Source organism: Sinohyriopsis cumingii, chromosome 18 (genome assembly GCF_028554795.1).
Source record: "Sinohyriopsis cumingii isolate HCF-2022 chromosome 18, ASM2855479v2, whole genome shotgun sequence".
Lineage (NCBI taxonomy): Eukaryota > Metazoa > Mollusca > Bivalvia > Unionida > Unionidae > Sinohyriopsis > Sinohyriopsis cumingii.
In genome coordinates, this window is record NC_142978.1 from 74,773,229 (window position 1) to 74,794,927 (window position 21,699).

Here is a 21,699-nt window from a genome sequence, read left to right on the forward strand (position 1 = left end):
ACATTTTTACTTTACCTGCATCATAAAATAATATGAAGCACTCCAGTCTAATTATAATTATGACTGGTCTTTAAGTCAAATAATATGTAAATATTCTGTTTACAACTTTCAATCATGGAAAAACATTAGCTATGTAAACATTATGTTTTCAGCTTACAGTCATGGACAAAACTTAAAACATACAGTATAAATTAAATATAGATAACTGTTAAATTAATATGATTTTAATATTTTGTGATTATAATCATTTTTCATGCCTTGTATCAGATTTGGTGTAAAGACTTTGAGACATCTGATGACACAATGCTAAATCAGTTGTATTTCCAATGTTCTTGTGAAGTTTTTGCATTATATCTTGATTGTGAATACTGTATTTTCAGGTCAATAAGTTGATGAGGTGTAAAAGTCAAATCTAGTAATTTTGTGAACATCCACTCCTTCATCACTGCTTCGATTATTCTAGTAGTTAGAGCATCTGCCTTGGATGCGTGAGGTCACTTGTTCTAATCCTGACCAAATCATAACCTTGCTAGGCACTCAGCATTAAGAGGCTAGTGTTAGAACTGGTTGGTCTGGTTTCAGGATAATGTCACTGGGTGGAACATGATGCTACATATCAGTGACATGATGCCTCAGTGCTAGATATCACTATAAACTGTGACACTGCAGATATCTTAGCAATATCACTGAAAATTCTTTAAAGCTACATTAAAAATCCAAATCTCTCACACACACACACACCTCCCTTCATATACAAGTCGATATGGAGTATAATACAAAACTAGATCAACACCATTTGTCTTATTTTTTGCTAGTAACTTTTGGTTTTATGAATATTAATGGTACTACTATGCTATTCCAGATTAATTGGGAAACTGCAGTCACTGATGCTAACATGCTTCCCCCCCCCATTTTTCTTCAGAGAGATGGGGGGAGGTTTCAGGGCAATTGTTATCTGTATTGTTCAATTACCTTATGATTGTGATCTTTCTCATGTACTAAGGCAATGCTATATTCCATTATTAATTGACACTTGGAATAAGCAGTTCATTCAAGTTTTAAGCATGATATCCATTGTCACATGAATCACATTATTATGCAGTGTAATTTACATGCTAATTAAATATGCATAGAACTTTGGCTAGGTCATTCTAGCTCACACCTGTCTGAGGGCAAGATCTGACAGACAAGATCAAATTAATTAGCTTACCAATAGGGAAATGGTGCTACCAATAGGGAATGAGAAATAGAAAGAAAAATAATGATATTGACAACAAAACGTTGAAAAGTCACACACGAAGGGAAAATTAAAATACTTGTTTAATCTTTTTTAAATATATCATTGAAATACTATAGCAAATTTACACAAAGAAGAAGAGAGATGGCTTCATTTCTTGTTGTTCATGATCCACTTGAGATTAAAAAACTGGTAAATGATTAGTGATTGAGATCTAAGGGGTTACTGGCATTGCAAATCCACTATCGGGGTTTAAACAGTTAACTGGTTTGGATTGTTGTCAGAAAGGGATTACTGGTATTGCAAAGCCATTATCAGGGTTTAAATAGTTAACTGGCTTGGATTGTTGTCAGAAACCAAAGACCAGTCCATCATTTATAATCAAAGAGAGATGCCAGAAGAGCAGCTTTTTTGAGAATGAATACAGGTAATGTGTTGACATTACATTTTGCTTTAAGCTGCAATGAAAAACTAAAACCAGATCATTGATGATCCATAAGTAGTCTATCTCTGTTCGGAATTTGAATGGGTATTCTTTAGTGAATACGTGGCAGTATTATGAATATATGATAATTACGTGCTTAATCAATGGTATTTTATAAACATTTATCGAGCATTTGAGTTGTTAATATTGATTACATCCCTTTTTAGGATCATTTATATTAATGCAAAAGATGTACCAGTAGTGGCTTGAACACATCAGATAAAATACTGGTAAATCAAACATTCATGGACCTGTGGCTAAAATGTGATCTGGAAGAATGAGGTATGTTATTAAAAGGTGGATGAATAAACAAAAATCTTATAATGTTTTTGCTTTTGTTTAGGAACAAATGTTATGCTTGCATAAGTACAGTACACTTAATAGTACAGATTTTAAGTGTGCTACACAGCCTGTGAATTGTTTTCTTTTATTTAATGTTGGAAAAATCTGAGAATACAAGCACATACAAATGCATACAAAATAATGAAAAAATTATATGAAAGAACTGCATTAGTTATAACAATTTGTTGATGTATTAATTGAAAAAAAATTTGTACAGTTACGTGACCTATATTTTTATTTTGTACGTTTGTGTGACCTATATTTTTATTTTGCTGATTATGTCTCATAATCATTGTGTTACTGGCACTTGAAGCAACTTCAATGACATAATCAATATTTAAGTTGATTCCAAGTATAAATAAGGCCCAGACTTCCAGATCAAAAAGCATCGACGGTGCTGTATATACTTGCATATAAGTAAGGTGCAACTGCAGACAATATAGACCCTGTTCTACCACTGCATAATGCCAGCAGATCAGGGTTTGATGTTCTACTGATTAGTTCTAACAGTGTGCACATACCCAGGTTTACTGGTGCATTATGTACGGTAAATCTGGGTCTATGCAGTTTGCAGTTGGATATGACTTTACACTAGGGTATTTTGTATATGAATAAATGATGCTTTTTTTTCCACATAAGTTATAGCTTAGGGATCTCAGTGTCATGCTAATTTATTTTCTTCAGTACTTGTATTTGCAAATAATATTGCAGATATTTCATTTAACATGTTACAGTCCTTTTTTTAAAGAAGTTTCCTTTAAAGGCTGAAGAAATGGAAGAGGCATGATGTAATTCCATGTCTGTCTGTCATATTGAGTAATCTGTAATTACTATGCCTGTCTGTTGACATGCCCATGAATGCCCATCTGTGTCATCCTGAGACATGTCTAGTTAGTTGCTATGCATGTCTCTGTTTATGCCCTTGAATGTCAATATATGCCATCTTGACACATATTTAGTTACTATGTCTGTCTGTATGCATGCCCATGAATGCCCATCTATGTCATATTGAGACATGTGTAGTTGCTATGCCTGTTTATGTTCATGCCCTTGAATGTCCATATATGCCATCTTGACACATATTTAGTTACTATGTCTGTTTGTATACATGCCCATGAGTGCTCATCTGTTATATTGACAGTTTGAGTTACTATGCCGATCTGTCTACATGCCCATGAATGCTCTTCTGTCTTAATGGTTTAGATATTTCATATGTATGAATAAAAATTATTCAATTACTTTGAATTTCCAAATTGTAGAACGAAACATTTTTTTCAGTTATATTCAGCTATATACAGTATCACATATATATGCCCCCACTATGAATGTGGTAGTGGAATATAACATTAGGCATGTTCAGTCTGAAATAAATGGTTTCTACCTAGATGATAATAATATACATTATGTGTTAAATATTTCTGACATATTTTCAGAATGAGAGTTTTGAGTCCAGAGAATTGGAGACTAGTACAGACAAAAGAACAGCCAATTCTCTAGTGTGCCAAGTACTGATGGCTGCTAAAAATGACACCTCTGCAACTGCTGACTCTAATAGCAACTCTCCAGATGCTGACCAGTCACTATCCACAGATTCTGCAACTTGTGAGCCAGGCTCAAACTCTGTCGTTAGAAGTGCACTTTCTGCCAGTGACTATGAATTTGAAATAAACATGTCATCAAATAAATCCTCTGTACTCAGTCCAGGTGCATTTAGCAGAGACAGATTAGGTTTTTCACAAAATAGTGCCTTTACACCAATTAAATCAGGAGGAAGAACTCGTACAGAAAGTTATCCAGCAGTGGAGGTAAATCAGAATCAGGCAAGGGAGGTAACTCCATCCAAAGCAGAAGACGATTCGAATGAGATTTCTCATGAAACTGAAGGCTTGAAGCAAGATGAAGATTTGGAGGAGCCTGCAGGCCAGGATGTGGAAAATACACCTCTGATGTTACAACTCCGGCAGATGACAGATGCCTTGGAGCAGATCATTCACCTAGCAAATCTGATCGACAAGGCTTCCAGGATGACTTTGAGAGAAATGAAGATGGAGAAGTAAGTGACAGACAGTGTTGTGTGTCCTTTTGTTTATCATTTATGATTTATGCATCAGTTGGTTGCAGCATATGGTTACCATGTTTTCAATTCAATAGTCAGACAGTCAGTCGCTTTCTCTACCTCCCCGCCCATGTGGACTAGGGGGTGGGGCATGTAGAAGAGGCCCATATCACCCTCCTGTATCTCATAAGAGGTGACTAAGAGAGGCAACCTTTTTGCTTTGCTATGTGTCGCATGATGATATTCCAGCAGAGGAGGTGTTCAACTTTTTAAAAGAGTTTGGTTTATATTTTAAAAAATTGGCTTGGTATTTTATGGATTGTACATGTTTTAGCTTTTTTCTTGGTTATGTGCCTTTTGGAATAGCTGAACTTATTCTCTCTCATGCTCTCTCTCTCTCTCTCTCTCTCTCTCTCTCTCTCTGTCTTGTTTACTGTATTGACTCAACAGAATGAGAAGACATAACAAATTCAAATGTTTTCAACAGAAAAGATGGGGAAGTGATACTATTGTTGGATTTTGTTTTTGTTTAGGAAGCACAAAGCTATGTTGCATCTTGAAAGTGCAGTTTTTTTTTGCTAGATTTGTTGTTTTGTGTTTCACCAGATTTTTTTATTTGATCTAAAATCATAAATCTTGCCGGCTTAGATAGTAGAACTGATAACCCCAAAGAGTCTGTGGCTAAATTTTGTCGGTGATAATTGAATTTTAAACTAAAACTTCCTTATATTTGTGATTATCCTAGAAGTTCAGTGTAATGAAGAGTTGACTTCAAGTTTAAATGCAGAGAAAATTACAAAGAGTTGTCTTCCATATTGTAGTTATTGTCATAACTTGATAGTTGATGATTTAATTAAGAGATTATAATGCTGGTGAGATTATAATAACTCTAATGATAATGATCATAATGATGAGGCTGTGAATCTTGAGATTTGTTTGTAGAATACATTACTCAATATGTTTTTCTCGTGGGTCGGTGGTTCTTCCCTGGGTTTTTCAGGGTTCTTCCTCCACCATTAATACTGGCCGCCATGTATAGCCTATCGTGTGCTGAAAAATGGCGTTAAACACTAAAACAACAACAACAACTACTCAATATGTTTTGATTTAACTACTTTCCGAATCTAGCCCTCCTGCAAAGATGAAAAACATTAATCTTTTCTGTCTGTCGACAGTAAATAAGTATCAGGGAATTAACTCTTCCAAAAATAAAATATTTACCTCCCATTTTTACTGCTGGTTTCCTATCCGTAAACTGGATGTTCTTAAATTTAAGATTTTGCTTCATACAGTTAACGGGGCCCCGAGTGGCCGAGTGGTCTAAAGCGTTCTTCGTTACGGATCACTGCCATCTCACCGCTGTCTGCGTGGGTTCGAGTCTTGGATTCGGCTAATGTGGGTATGTGGAAAAGCTTGCCAGTAGCTTCTCGCGGGTCGGTGGTTCTTTCCCGGGTTTTCCCGGGTTCTTCCTCCACCATTAATACTGGCCGCCATGTATAGCCAATCGCGTGCTGAAAAATGGCGTTAAACCCAACAACAACAACAACAATCATACAGTTAACATCATAATATTTAAATATGTCAAGATGATGTGCTTCCTGATTCCAAGGAAATCCCATATGTTTGTTCTTAGTATTTATGTGTGTGTGTGTGTGTGTGTGTGAGATTTGGATTTTTAACATAGCTTTATCGATTTTTTCGTCATATTGTTACAATGTCTGCATTGTGGCAGTTTATAGTGATGTCTAGCACTGGGGCATCATGGCACAGTCATATAGGCGGATGTCCCACCCAGTCATATTATCCTGACACCAGGCTGACCAGTCCTAACACTAACTTCTTACTGTTGAGCGCCAAGTGAGGCATCTGTTAGTACCATTTTTATAGGTCTTTGGTATGACTCGGCTGGGGTTGAACCCATGACCTCCTGCATCCTAAGTGGATGTTCTAACCACTTAGGCATCTAGAGTGGTCTCTTTAGTCTTTAGGCTTAATAATAATCATATGTCACTAGCATTTATTCCTTGCTGGTGTTGTCATTAGAAGTTTCGTTTTATCCTTCACATCTGGACCCATATCATAATATCCTCCAAAGGGTAAAAAAGACAGAGGGTAGATACTCATTACTTTCTTATTTCTCTTAACAATTCACCCAATGGTAATGTAATGGATAATTTGTTTGTTGTTGAAATTTAAAAAAAAATGTTTCCCTGAGAATACTTGTGTGATCTCACAAACTTAATCTGATAAACATCTGATATATGGGAATCCACTTTGTGGTGACAAGAGGAATTAAATTTAATAGTATCTTGAAAAGGTTATTTCCCATAAGTACATTTTTGGGCTGGATCCTGGAGGTAGCAAAAATTTCTGAGAGGAAAAAATTATGATAAAAATGTTACTGTAGGCCAGTTTCAGATTTTTAAAAATAGTTGTTCAGAATATTAAAACTTGGATGATATTATCTGATCTGTTCACAAATGAAGTTTTTGCTTTGGGATTGGTATTCACAAATTTTGTTATTATTGTCAAATTCATTCTCATCCCAGAATTATATCACAATGATGGTAATATTTTCATCAGTATTATCATAATAATTATCATCAAACTGCAATCTTTGAGACTTTGTGCAATGATTTTGTTTTATCATCATAGTGAGCACAAAGTGTCTCATTGCTTGTGGTGTTGTTGACATTGGTGATTGCATTATAATTAAAGTAACATTTAGTTTTGACTGCTCCATTGGTCTAAGTTTTCAGAGCGTCTGCCTTTGGATGTGGGAGGTTCAAACCCCAGCTGAGTCTTACCAGAGACTTATAAAAATGGTACTAGCAGCTGCTTCACATGGCGTTCAGCATAAAGAGGTTAGTGTTAGGACTGGTTGGCCTGGAGTCAGGATAATGTGACTGTGGGCCATGACACTATATGTCTGCGGCATGATGCCCCAGTGCTAGACATCACTATAAACTGACACACTGCAGAAATACTAGCAATATGACTCAAACTATTGAAGCTATGTAAAAAAAATCCAAAAATACACACATTTATTTGTTTGCATTCTTAACAGTGAAGACTTAAACTGCCAGCTTGTTCACAAAGAATATGCAGAGATGAGACTAAAGGCTGAGCTGGAGTTGAAAGAAAATGATTTGAAAACTGCACAAGTTAGAATAGATGAACTTTTCAAGACGATGAGTGATATGGGAGACAAATTTGGACACGTATCCAACCAAGAGTCAGAGGTCAAGGTAAGACAAGGAGAAACTCTTAATGTTGAAAAGGATTTATCTAAAAACGTTTTGTTGGCAAAAGTATAAAGATCTTGGGTCAGTAGTTGTTAGACACAAGAGAGATATTTCAGAAAATGAAATTTTGGAGTAAATGCCACATTTAGGTGATCCAAAGGGTTGTGTTTTATCAAATCATTGAAAAGCTATTACCTATTTTGTTGTAAATAAATTATATGTATTTTAAATTGCTATTTTTTTTAATGGATTGACAATTAAATAATTAATGTTCTTTTAGGTGTTAAATTTGATGTCCCTGCATCTTTAGTGGAGCACAAATTTTCTCTCACATTCTTTCTTAAAGCTGTTGCCCTTTTTTGTCTTGCAGCTGAATGCCATATCAGACAGACCATTTTGAATGCACTTTTTATGGATGGTCATTTCAACATGGGATTTTTATTAAAGAACTTTTTATAGTTTGTCCTGAATGAAATTGGCACTGCGCAGACATCCTTTATGAGTGCCACAGTGACTGTCTTGAAAATCTTGTCACTCCTTCTCCAGAATGAATGGTTATATCAATAAGGAGTTTTCAATGAAAGTTGTCTTATGTCTAGTTGGACTGAAATGAAAATGGTGTCAATCTAACCTCCAATATGGCCTCTACAATGGTATTATTCCTGCTTCTCCTAGATGATTGCTCATGTTAACATTGTGCTTTTACCAAGAAAATTCTTGTAATATATTGTTGGTCCTAATGAAAATGATGCTAATTGAATATCCAGTATGGCTGCCATGGCAGCTGTCTTGAAAATCTTGTTAACATTACTTCTTCAAAGCAGAAAGTCATATGAACATTAGGTTTTTACTTGAAGACTTTATGATGGCATGCTGGTCCTGAGGTAAAATGGTGCTGACCTGACATTAAATATAGCTGTCATGGTTGCCGTCTTGAAAATAATTTTTATTGGTGCTCCTCTTAAAAGGAATTCATTTTGATATTGGGTTTTTGTCAGAGATCTTATCATGTCTAGTAGGTCCTAAATGAAAATGATACAGACTGACACATAGTACAGTCATCATGGTGGTCATTTTGAAAATATAGTTATCCATAACAACAGGGTGTTTTTATCAAAAGACTTATGATACCAAGTTAGTCCTAAATGAAAATGGTGCCAGTAATGTATCCAACATGACATTCATCATAGAAATCTTGTTGCCACTACCCCCCACCTCCATCCCCCTATAAATGGTTATGTTTCCATCAGGTTTCACTAAAAGACTGCTAATGATGTCTTTTGGTCCTAAATGAAAATGGTGCTAATCTGATATTCAATATTTCCACCACAGCAGCTAATTTAAAAATCTTGTTCTCACTGAGGAATATCAGAGATGGTTTTGGCACTCAAGAGTTAAAAGGAAGATATTGTCTTAACTTGAATTCCTGGAATTCTTTTTGACCCCAAAGTGTCAGTTCCTTTTGATTGACATTTGTTATGGATTACTATGAAACTTTGTACATATTATGATCATTATGTAAAGATGTACCTGTGAGCCAATTGCTCGTGATTCATCTAGCTTCATTACTGGAGGTAAATATTACAAGGATGAAATCCCAATCCTTCTGTTTTAACCGTTTTATTCTCCCACGATAAGGCAGTGTGTATTATGATGTGATGATATCTGTCTTCCATCCATCCCTTATTTTGTTCCTGCAGAATATCTTAAGTTCTTCATTGAGTAAAACACAGATTCGCACATTGGAAATAAATCGGAGTGCATATTCTATCCGTAACAAGTGCCCAAGTTCAACATCACGTAATATTTGGGATGCGTCAGTTTTCAACAAATTTGTTGTCAGTCTAGAACAACTTTTAATGGTAACAACTATGTTTCCTACACTGGTACATCATGTAAACTTAAATGATTAAGTATTATCAAAATATTGTGTTACCATTTTGCACTTGGTTTCCTAATGGTGTTTACATTTACAGTGAAAATTTCATTAATTTTTATGTGCAGACATTTTCTTTTTCGGTGAACAGCGATACATCATTATGATTCAGATGAGACATTAATAGACAGAAAATGAAAAATGTTTTAATCTGGTTAGGAATTGTTACAGTTGTCCCATGTCACCAGTATTTTCAAGACTGAAGATTGATTGATGCATTGTCATGTCAAAGGGAAGATGCTAGTGGATATTTTATGTAATTACTTTTCACAAGAAAAATGTCAGCTTACATTCAGAATGAGTATTTTAAGTGTCTGTCTGATTCCCACCAACTTTCATAACAATCCATGCTGTTCTAATCTATTTATAAAGCAGATGGTGTTGAGGCAACAGCTGATTGGTCAAAATCTAGTTTGGGTAATGACCTAGATTTGTCCCAGTTCTTTTGGCCAATGAGCAGTCTTTTTTATGGTACCTGCGTAGCTCTTTTAAATGGAGGCTTGACCAAAATGATTATTTAGTAAAATCATTGGTGGAAATTGAAATTGTTGGAATTCTTTTTTCAGGTGCAAGTTACTGACATATTTCTTGCGAAAAGTAATTACATAAGACTGTGCAATAATGAAAAATAATGATCTGCGCCACGCGTCACAATGTCTGATTAAATAGAGATGATACAATATTAATACTCTCCATCTCTTAACTTTTCCCATATCCAACCATATGTGAAAGCTCATAAGAGGGAAAATAGTGACCCCTAGGTTACTGAAACCTTGGACCGCTCTGGTGGCCTAGTGGTTAGAGCATCCACCTCAAAAGTGGGAGGTCGTGGGTTCGAACCCTGGCCGAGTCATACCAAAGACTTACAAAAATGGTACTAACAGATGCCTCACTAGGTGCTCAGCATTAAGAGGTTAGTGTTAGGACTGATTGGCCTGGTGTTGGGATAATGTGGCTGGGTGGGACATCATGCTACATGTCTGCAGCATGATGTCCCAGTGCAAGACATCACTATAAACTGTAACACTGCAGACATCGTAGCGATATGACTAAAACATTGTTAAAGCTACGTTAAAAATCCTAATCACAGACAGACAGACTGAAACGTTGCACTTTAAACACAAATGCCACTCAGAAATCAAGGGTTTTGTGTGCAGCTGCAATTTCTCAAGTCACAAACCTTGTCTTTTATAATATGCTTATCCAAGAAAGCATGGTTTTGACACATTTTAGCATCAAGCTTGCATCAGGCACTGGTGTTTTTTTGTGAAAAAGCATGAGCAGCATAGAGGAGAAATGTGTTAAATATAATGAGGACAGGGATGAGTAACTCTTTCGACTTGGGGATGATTACCTAGGAACTTTTTGCCTTGACCCTGATGGGAGCTAAGTTCATTTCCCAAGGTCACACTGAGGCAGCTGGCCTGAGCTAATTTTGGACAGGTATTGAACCCCTGATCCTTGGATCATGAACCCAACACTCTACCAACCGAGCTCTCTACTATTTCTACTGAACCCAACACTACCAACCGAGCTCTCTACTATTTCTATTGAACCCAACACTCTACCAAACAAGCTCTCTATTTCTACTGAACCCAACACTACCAACCGAGCTCTCTACTATGTCTACTGAACCCAACACTACCAATCAAGCTCTCTACAATTTCCACTGAACCCAACACTCTACCAACCAAGCTCTCTACTATTTCTACTGAACCGAACACTCTACCAACCGAGCTCACTACTATTTCTACTGAACCCAACACTCTACCAACCGAGCTCTCTACTATTTCTACTGAACCCAACACTCTACCAACTGAGCTCTCTACTATTTCTATTGAACCCAACACTCTACCAACCGAGCTCACTACTATTTCTACAGAACCCAACACTCTACCAACCGAGCTCTCTACTATTTCTACAGAACCCAACACTCTACCAACCAAGCTCTCTACTATTTCTACAGAACCTAACACTCTACCAACCGAGCTCTCTACTATTTCTACTGAACCCAACACTACCAACCGAGCTCTCTACTATTTCTACTGAACCCAACACTCTACCAACCAAGCTCTCTACTATTTCTACTGAACCCAACACTCTACCAACCGAGCTCTCTACTATTTCTACTGAACCCAACACTCTACCGAGCTCTCTACTATTTCTATTGAACCCAACACTCTACCAACTGAGCTCTCTACTATTTCTACTGAACCCAACACTACCAACTGAGCTCTCTACTATTTCTACTGAACCCAACACTCTACTGAGCTCTGTACTATTTCTATTGAACCCAACACTCTACCAACTGAGTTCTCTACTATTTCTACTGAACCCAACACTACCAACCGAGCTCTCTACTATTTCTACTGAACCCAACACTACCAACCGAGTTCTCTACTATTTCTACTGAACCCAACACTCTACCAACCGAGCTCTCTACTATTTCTACTGAACCCAACACTCTACCAACCAAGCTCTCTACTATTTCTATTGAACCCAACACTACCAACCGAGCTCTCTACTATTTCTACTGAACCCAACACTCTACCAACCAAGCTCTCTACTATTTCTACTGAACCCAACACTCTACCAATCAAGCTCTCTACTATTTCTACTGAACCCAACACTTTACCAACCGAACTCTCTACTATTTCTACTGAACCCAACACTCTACCAACTGAGCTCTCTACTATTTCTATTGAACCCAACACCCTACCAACCAAGCTCTCTACTATTTCTACTGAAGCCAGCACTCTACCTACCGAGCTCTCTACAATTTCCATAAAACTACTTAAGTTCATTACCACATGCCTTCGACTAAACTTTATAGAAACCTTGGACAATTGACTATTCGATGTAGGTCAAAAGTCAGAATCAGAGAAATCCAGGAAGGACAACAGTTTTCACAAACCAACTAGAGGCCTATGCCACAAACCATGACCAAACTTTGTGGATGGATTGCATTTAAGACAGAAAAGGCATATATAAATTCGAGAACAATATATATAACTTAAAGGTCACCAAGGCTGAAATAAGGAAAAATGGTTTCCACAAAATAACTGTAGTTGTATGTCTGATAATCTAATACCATGACCAAATTTTTTGTGGATGACTTGCATGTAAGGCTGGGAGAAACCTATTGATTTTGAATTGAAAAGGTCATTTATCTGTCTGATCTTGTTTTTAACCTGGGGTTTTCATTGTTCCTTTGTATTGTTTACAAAAAGCTGCAACACCCTATCTTCTAATCTACTTCATTACTGTCTGGAACCCATCATCATGCATTTAGTTTTACATTCATTAATTATCATTTTTTAAATTTGATTTAATAAAGAATTTTATCAGAAGTATGTTGGGTGAAATCATTTACAAAAAGATTTGATTGATCTGCACTTGAAAAAACAAAGAAGGCTATTGAGTTTGGGGGACAAAAGGTCAGAGATCAAGGTTACTCACTGAAAGAAGAATTATGGTTTCCACACAAAACAATCAGTTTTTTACACAGATCTATTAGATATGGGGCAGGCATATAATTTACCATTCGCAGTATTTAATTTGGCAAATGTTAATTTGTGTTTATTTTTTGGTGATCTGATCAGCTCCTGCATGAAGAAGTAATACGGCTGAAAAGCAAGCTGCATGGTGTGGAGGGAGAAAAAGAGATGTTGGATGATCAACTGAAAGAACTGTTGGACAAAATAGAAAGCCAGCAGACAGCATCATCATCTTGTATTCTTGACCCACGCAGTGAAAAGGAAGTGATTGCCTTGAAGAAGAAGGTAAAAAGAATTTTGATGCAATAAAATTTCTTTAAACAAGAAACTGACTGGACCAAAACTTTTAGAAGTTTTATTTCAATCAATTCAATGCACATAGAGAATGAACACAAGTGTTCTTATAAGGAATGTTTTGCTTTACCCATTTATCTACTGTTATTCCATCTTTGTCATATAACCATTGCATCTTTTTACTGTTATTCCATCTTTGTCATATAACCATTGCATCTTTTTACTAACAAATTCAACCCCATATGCACATGAAAAAGGCTCTTTAAAGTGGATGGTTTTGCAGTATCAGTTGATGGAAAGACTGGTTCGACATCTGATTGATGCTTCACATGTATTACACATTGTTCAATGAATTTGATAAATTTTGAACTTAATAAAAATATGTTTGAGATAAAATTGATCAGGTATCAATGCAGACTTTGCATTTCTCAATGTTTTGTTGGGTAGTATTCTTATGATTTTATGCCATAGTGTTATCTCATTTGATCAAAAAATATTTGTTAATGCAAAGGTAATGTCATATTTGTTTTGTTGTTTATACTGGACTTTATTAAGATTATTGTGGATTTAATTTGTAATCTTGATTGTGTGGTTATTTTTCCCCCAGTTTTTCAGGATATAATCCAATTTACTACTTTGTTAATGTGTAAGTCCTAATAAACTTTGTATATTCTGTATAGGAAACTGATATGGCTGCCCAGTTCCATCAATTTCAGTAGATCACAAATTTTGTTTCCATTTGTTAACTTTGAAAGGAGTTTTATGGATTGAAAATGTATATGGTACGAGACTTGCTATCTGAAAATCGCACTGTACATACTCGTGTACAAGTTGTCCAGCTGCAGACAACATAGACCCTGATTTGTCATCATGTAGTGCACCAGCAGTTCAGTGTATATGTTGTTTGTTCTATAATTACTCATTACAAGCTGCATAGACCAGATTTGCAAGTACTCTCTGCATAGGTAGATCTGGGTTGGTGTAGTTTGCATCTGAACTTCTCTTGTGAGTATATATGGTAGGCTGTGTTGAATTTTTCACCTTTTTTTCTGTGGAAGTGTCATCAATTTAATTGACAGAAATAAAGGGAAAATCAAAACTGACCACTGACCAAAGTTTTTTTGTAGTAAGCTATATGCAACATTTGTAACCATCTATTAAATTCTTCAAAAATTTTTCATTAGAAACAAACTTCATGTGTGAATAAATTGTACATGTTTTCTAAAGGAGACTTGTTTGTAGATTTAAGCATCTGTATTTACAAAATTTAGTTTTAGGTTTATGTTCATTGATTTTTTTTTACAGAAAGAACCCACTAAAATTTCCTTATTTTGCAATAGCCTGGGTAAACAAAAAAACCCTATTATTGCCATTTGAAGCAGAAATAAGCATAATTTAGGTGCACTTGTTTGCACTAAAGAAGAAAATGGATTCTGGCAAACTTGAGCACCTAGTCGTACTCAAGAACAGAAGACCAAGTTATGTGCATATATTTATTTGGAATTATAACATTACATAATGTATGGTGACAGTAAGTTTTACACATTGTTATTAAAGTGCCTAATTTACAGAATCAGCGCCTTAGAGAGCAGTTGACTGAGAAACAAGAATACATAGAAGAAATTGGCAAGAAAGCCTCCCGAAGGGTGAGAGAATCCAGCTTCCAAAGCCATGTGCTTGTTACTTGCTCTTGTTAACCTTGATTTTACTAGAGCTCCAGACACAACAAAAATAGATTTTGAACTGCCAACATCTCGTGCATAATGATCAGCCATTTTATATATGATCACTGTATTATGAAGATATCATGTAACTCCATAAATCCATATTTATTTGATGTAGGAAAGGACACTGGTGTATCATCTCAAAGGAAAAATAAGCAACTTCCTATACTGACCACCGCACCTAAGCATCTGCCCCTTGTAGCAAGAATGTTTCTATATTTCCCATCAGTCCAGTTTATCCCATTTCATTTGGTATCATCTTAGTTAAACAACCTTCCTTAGTTTCTTAGTTTATCAACTGAAGAGTTATTGCACTGTAATTAGATGAAAAAACACATCCCTTGCATTTTCAAATTCATGATGTGGAAAAAGGATTAATTTAAGTACAGTAAAATATTAAAAATGGCTGGTTGAAACACATAGATTGTGCAAACATGATTTTAAGTATGTGCAACATGTATATATCATGCCTTGTTGATTCAGACGGCTGATTTTTAAAAAAAGGTCTTTTGAAGGTTCAGGTTGTCAAGATTCTTTTAAACCTTGATGGCCGTATTATACAGATAAAGACACACCATATGACAGTAATGAAAATATTTCATCCTTATTTCGAGTGACAGCTGAATTGAATTTTTAGTGACTTGTGAATGAGTCAGTAGCAGAGGACATTAGTCACTACACCAGTGGTTCCCAACCTTTTTTGGCCTTGACTTTAAAAATAGTTTTTCTGAGCCTCATGACCCTGTTTTCACATTTTGATAAGTTTTGCCACAGTCTAACAATTCTGGCTACCCTCTAGTACGTCCTTATGACCCTAATTTGGGTAACGATCTGGAGGTTGGGAACCACTGCACTAGCCCCTGTTTTAGATATACATTCAGCAGCCCAAAAATATTGCTGTCAGCAAAAACGATATAAGTGCTGTATGCTTCTTAAGGATACCAAATTTAGACTGATTATTAAAGTGATGACAGTTATTCCTTGAAAATAATGTTGCCTTACCACAGTAAAGTCAACTGACATAATGTCGCACTTGTTTAACTTAATGGGCCTTTTGATGTGAAGTCATTACTACATTGTGCTTGTTATTTGCTTGGATTTCAGATGAATACATTCATTCTAAGAAAATTCAGGAGCATAGAACCATTTGTTGAAAAAGTTTTAATGATGATTCCTAATTTCAAGAGCATGAATTTGATCTCTTCAGATAAAGATACACATAAAAGAATCAATTTTTTGATAATTTCAGATGAAAGTGTTGGAAGAAAATTGGAAGCAAGCAGAGAAAGAAGTCTTCAGATTTGATGAATTGGTGGAAAATATTAGACAGGTATGGATAAATCCACATCTTGCAGTGTTTTTAACCCCTCTGCAAATAATGCTAGTATTATGATCATGTCTGATTTTTAAAAAAAACTGGAACCCTACGCACACTCATACATGCACAAAATTCCACATTGCTGACAGTGTCAGCACCACCATTTCCAGTTGAAACTAATACTTTGGGCTGGCAGCCAGTTGGTGCAGAAAAGACAAAAGTTGTTTCAGGAAGAGAGCATATAAACAAAGCTCATTAGAACTGTTATAAATTGGACAGATATAAATCATATACAAATATTTTAGCCATTTTTTTCAAATTAACTCATTATAATTTTGATCAGACATGAGAAGCACAAAAATATTTGATGTGGTGGATTTTCACATTAAATTTTGGTTCATCCTATTTTGCAGACACTTGTAAAGAACTTGGATGTGATTGATAAATGTGAACCATTGAGGAGACTTATAAACATGATTGACGGAGAAGTAGCCATATCTTCTTAAAAGCAGAATAAGCAGAGCCCCTGATGCCAGTGAAGTTGGCAAAGTGATGCAAGTGCAGTTGACATACTGATGAAAAACAGAAATCTAAAGACGACAGAATATATCTGATCTAGAAGAAAAAAATACATGTATATACTTCATCAGCAGTGCCAAGACCAGATCAGTTTGCTATGTGGAGATGAAATCCAATAGAATAGTGACATGGAATTTGGGGCACAAAAATTTAGTGAAACATATGTAGTAGCTGCATGTAATTTAATTGGTTCTTTAATTCTTATTAAATGTAATATCTGCAATTTATTTGTGGTTTTATTAGCTTTACTGTTTACTGGTCATAGATCAGAAGAGCTTATGGGATGGTCTTTCATCTATTGTCCGTCCGATTGTTAGCACAAGTTTGTTATTGCTACTTCTCTGAAAGTACTTGGAGCATTGCCATAAAACTTTTGCACACGTGTTCATCCTATGGTCTAGTTGGTCCTAATTAAAAACGGTGCTGAATGGATGGTCATATCAACATGGGGTTTCTCTAGAAGATTATTTATGATGTCCTGGTTGGTCCTGAATGAAAATGGTGTGGATCTGATGTACAGTATGTATCTGTCCATCCATTAGCAGTTTTTTTTATTGCTACTCCTAAACTTCTTGGAGGATTACCATAAAACTTTGCACACAATTCATCCCATGGTCTGGTTGGTTCTAAATAAAAATGATGCTGCGTGGACATCCATTATGTCTACCACAGTGTCCATCATGAAAATCCTGTTTTTGCTACTCCTCCTAAATGGATGGTCATATCAACATGGGCTTTTAACTAAAAGACTTCTTATGATGTCATGTTGATATTGAAAGAAAATATTGCTGATCTGATGTCCAGAATGGCCACCACATATCATAGGATACTCCTTCTACATGGAAGGCTATATCAACCTTAGAGTTTTCATTAAAAGACTTCTTGAGATGTCTTGTTGGTGCTAAATAAAAATGGTTTAGATCTGAAGTCCAAAATAGCCACCATGGCATCCATCTTGAAAATCTTATTATTGTAACTTTTCCTGAACAGAAAATCATACTGATGTAGAGTTTTGACCAAAAGACTTTATGATGTTCACTTTGTCTTAGATGAAAAAGGTGCCATCTGACATCCAATATGGCTGCCACACAGCCACCATCATGAAAAACTACTCCTGAGTAGATTGTTTTATCAACACGAGGTTTTTATTCAAAGACTTCTTATGATGTCTAGTTGGTCTTAATGGAAAATGTCTAGAATCCTCAGTGTGGCTAGTTGGTCCTAAACGAAAATAGTGCCAGTCGTATGTCAAATTTGGCTGCCATCATGACAATCTTGAAACTCTTTTTTTCACTTCTCTTCAGTGAATGATCATCATGACATGGGTTTTTTACCAAAAGACTTCAAATGATGTCTATTTTGTCCTAAACGAAAATGGTGCCAATCTGACATCGAGTATGTCCAGCACTGCATCTGATTTGAAAATTGCTGAAGAGTATCAGAGTTGGTTTCAACATCTGGGTGTGAATAGGACCAAATTGTTTCATCTTGAATTCCTGAAAATTATTTTTGCCCAGTGAAGTATCCAGTCTCTTCGAGAGAATCTTGTTATTTGTGTGTACTGCATGGACAAATCTAAGCATTGACCTGCAGATTCATTGTATGACTGTCAGTCTGGGTCAGTCTAGTTTCTAGTTTCATGTACAGTATATCTAAATAAATCGGGTATGGTGAAGATAAGGACTTCTCATTCGTTATCTATCCAGAGCATGTATTCTGATTTTCAGATGAGATTGGTTTCACTGTATATATAAAGAGAACATCACTATACACATGAAGTCAATGAAATTTATTGATACTGCTTATTTCAAACGTGACCAATGTCCAGTATTGGAGCACTTTATTCAAAATGGACAATATTTTTATGTAATAAAGGCTATTTTAGAAGTCTGGTTTATACTATATGATAATAAATTTCATGTTATGGCATCTTTTAAATGTGTATGTAATTTCTCACAGAAGAAATTTTTATTGTTTTTAACATCAGAATGATAATATATTTTCTTGGGAAAACATGCATGCTTCCTGATAGAGTTGATATGGTAAAATATTTCTCTGTTTAGGATCTTTGACATGTAATTGTCCTTGTAGGTCAGGTATATAGGCATTAATTTTAGCCAATTCTGACCCATTCTTGCATATATGTATATATTGCTGTAACCCTCCAGGCCACAGTGGGTACCATATTTGGGATTAAAGTGCTTGAGACATCACAAGTGTGCTAATGATCTATATATACTGATATTCAAATTGCAGATTGCCTATGGAACATTTTATCTGACTGGAAATTCAGAATCTGAGGGAAGTTATTGTAATGACATACATGGGGGAAAAAAATTATGATTATGCCAAAATTTGAGTGATTGATGTCTCAACACCTTCTAATTACCACCTTTTCCTTCTTGGGTCAGTAGTCGTACTTGGGATATTTTCCTCTCTTATCCTGAGTAAAGCCATAACTCAAGATATACATTTTTTTTTAAAGCCTGAGTTCACATTTCATGCTCAGTTATTTCCTATAACTACCTACAGGTTGGTTTTCAAATAGCATTTAAATGTTATTTATTACAGTTTCAAAAGAACTTCTGACTTGACAATATTTAAGGGTAGGAAAAGTATTTTTTTAAAGAAAGTTTTTCACCAGACCTGCTAACTAATGATTTAACTATAAGGCTTGATGTAACATCCTTTAAATTACAGACTCACAGGACAATATAAAAAAAACAACATGAAAATAAGATTGTTATGGTTACATCTGGATATTGGGTTTCCTGAGTTTGGTCAGGATCCAGGTTTTCATATTAGACTCACCGGACTTGATCAGGAAACCAGACTCTCTGTGTGTGTGTGTGTGTGTGTGTCCGTGTCCATGCTCAAGTCTATTGATGTTGTTCATACAGAACACCTGTATGATCAGGGTTTTGCTTTGAAATAGCATTGTTTGGAAATGTTCATCAAATGAAAATGAACTGAAGTCAAAGGGAACAATCAATCTCTTACAAAGTATGATCTGTTAGCACCAAATATAAAAAAAAGAATATTTGGATATTTGGTCAAGCTTAGCCGAAAAAGCTGAAATGTGACAATTACAATAATTTTTCATCATAATATATCATTTTTAGTACTGCCACAACAGAAAAGATGATTGCCACTACCATATGGATTAAAACAAAAATTACATGGAATTGAGATCTGGAATTGATGTCACTGCCTTCATGAGGTTTGCAGCTGCAGTTTTTGAAACAAAACTAGTGGTCATTAAGGCTGAAGTGTGCTCTAAACATTTCATAGTTTAACATAACACTGCACCAGACCATACTTCCAAACTGAACAAATCCATATTTTAAAAGTCTACAATAGCAGGATATAAATCATTACACTTTGGGAAAAGTATTGACTCATCCTGTGGTCATTTTAAAGCTGGGAAGTGGCTTTTACTGATCACTTGATGCATTAATAGCACATGGTAGAGTTCTTCTGTACAGTTATAGGTAAAAGTGAAATACATAAAGGATTCTGATAAATATGAAGATCCCCTTCAGACATCCTATATAAAAGAGAGAAATAATGTAAACAACCATTGATACTCCCATATGAATGAATTGTACTTGTGCAAGTGTTTGTTCCATGTAATTAGTCTTCAGTCAACAAGGGATGACATTTTTGTTGTCATGAATATTGGGAAGGGGGACATTTAAGCAAGGGGGAAACAATTTTGTTATAGAATGAATACATGAAATGTATTTTCTTTCAACTTTTTTGTAGCCATTTGATTGCATCAATAACTGCTGACAAATTTAAGGATATAATGTATATATACTGAAAACTACATGTATTTAAGGATATAATGTATATATACTGAAAACTACATGTATTTAAGGATATAATGTATATATACTGAAAACTACATATATGTTTAATATGTTTCTCATTATATCTAGTGTTTTCAGGTCATGGTTCTTCTATAATCATACGATTACCTCATACAATAAACAAAATGTCTGGAGTCTCTTATCAACCATGGCTAATAAAGTCTTGAAGCCATTGCATCATTGCCAGTCCTGCTGTCTATTCATCCACTAATATTATTTTGTTTGGAAAGGGACCCATTTATTTTAACTTTAAAAGCAGGGTTTAAGCTGGGTAATTGAAACTGATCAGTATGAAGCCTGACATCCCCAAAATATTATCAGGCACAAAATTGACCAATCTATTCTGATGCACGTTCACTGCTTCAGCCAAAGAGAAATGACACAGCTGAATTAATCCGTCTCTTAACCCCAGTCTTCTAAAATTCTGGCAATTTTCAAGACAAACATTTTTTCTTTCTCACTAACTCAAGCATATCTTCCATAATTTTTAATTAATTTAATTTCTAAACACATGTACGTACTTGCCTAGTCCCAGTTATGTTTCAGTCATGGATTGTTATACATTTTCTTTAAAGACCAGTTGAAACTGTATTTATTACTGGTATTTGAATATTATAGAGGGTTTCAGGAAGAAATAAAAAATAGTTCCTTGATGCAGATGCAGTATTAATGTGACACGCAACTCTGTGTGTATGGAGGGGTATGTGATTATTATTTCCTTTGAGTCAGTGTTCCATTTTTTGTGTGGAATACATCAATGCCATATATGGTGCATAGTATATAAGTTATTATTATTCAAAAAAAGGATTATATTTCTTAATGCTTACAACAGCCCTTTGCAGCTCGTCTTGTTTCACCTGATTTAATGTGTTTCTAAATTAATTAAATTTGAAAAGGTAATTAAATTAAATTGTCAGTAGTACCTCAAGTTAATAAGATACATCTTGTATTTTGACTCCTGACTCATGGTTCATGTTTTCTTTCAGGTATATAGGTTTGAATTGTCTATTCTGACAGAAATAAATGTTTTGTTATTAATGTCATCTTATTTCCTTTTTATTTAGGCAGCAATGTACATTGTAAACTATTTTTCGTAATAAATAAATGAAACAATA

The 21,699-nt window shown here is 35.3% G+C and overlaps 1 protein-coding gene across 2 annotated transcripts in view; it reads left to right on the forward strand.

The window, feature by feature from the left end:
• The window catches only part of LOC149776992 (uncharacterized), a 113,173-nt gene extending 91,474 nt beyond the window's left edge, over positions 1-21,699 (forward strand). For both annotated transcript variants that reach the window (XM_089941745.1, XM_089941744.1), the window contains 6 exons: positions 3,497-4,116; positions 7,187-7,367; positions 12,903-13,082; positions 14,663-14,737; positions 16,065-16,145; positions 16,547-21,699. In XM_089941745.1, the coding sequence (XP_089797871.1) occupies positions 3,497-4,116; positions 7,187-7,367; positions 12,903-13,082; positions 14,663-14,737; positions 16,065-16,145; positions 16,547-16,639 (1,230 nt within the window). In that variant the 3' untranslated portion in view covers positions 16,640-21,699. The remainder of the gene's footprint in view (positions 1-3,496; positions 4,117-7,186; positions 7,368-12,902; positions 13,083-14,662; positions 14,738-16,064; positions 16,146-16,546) is intronic.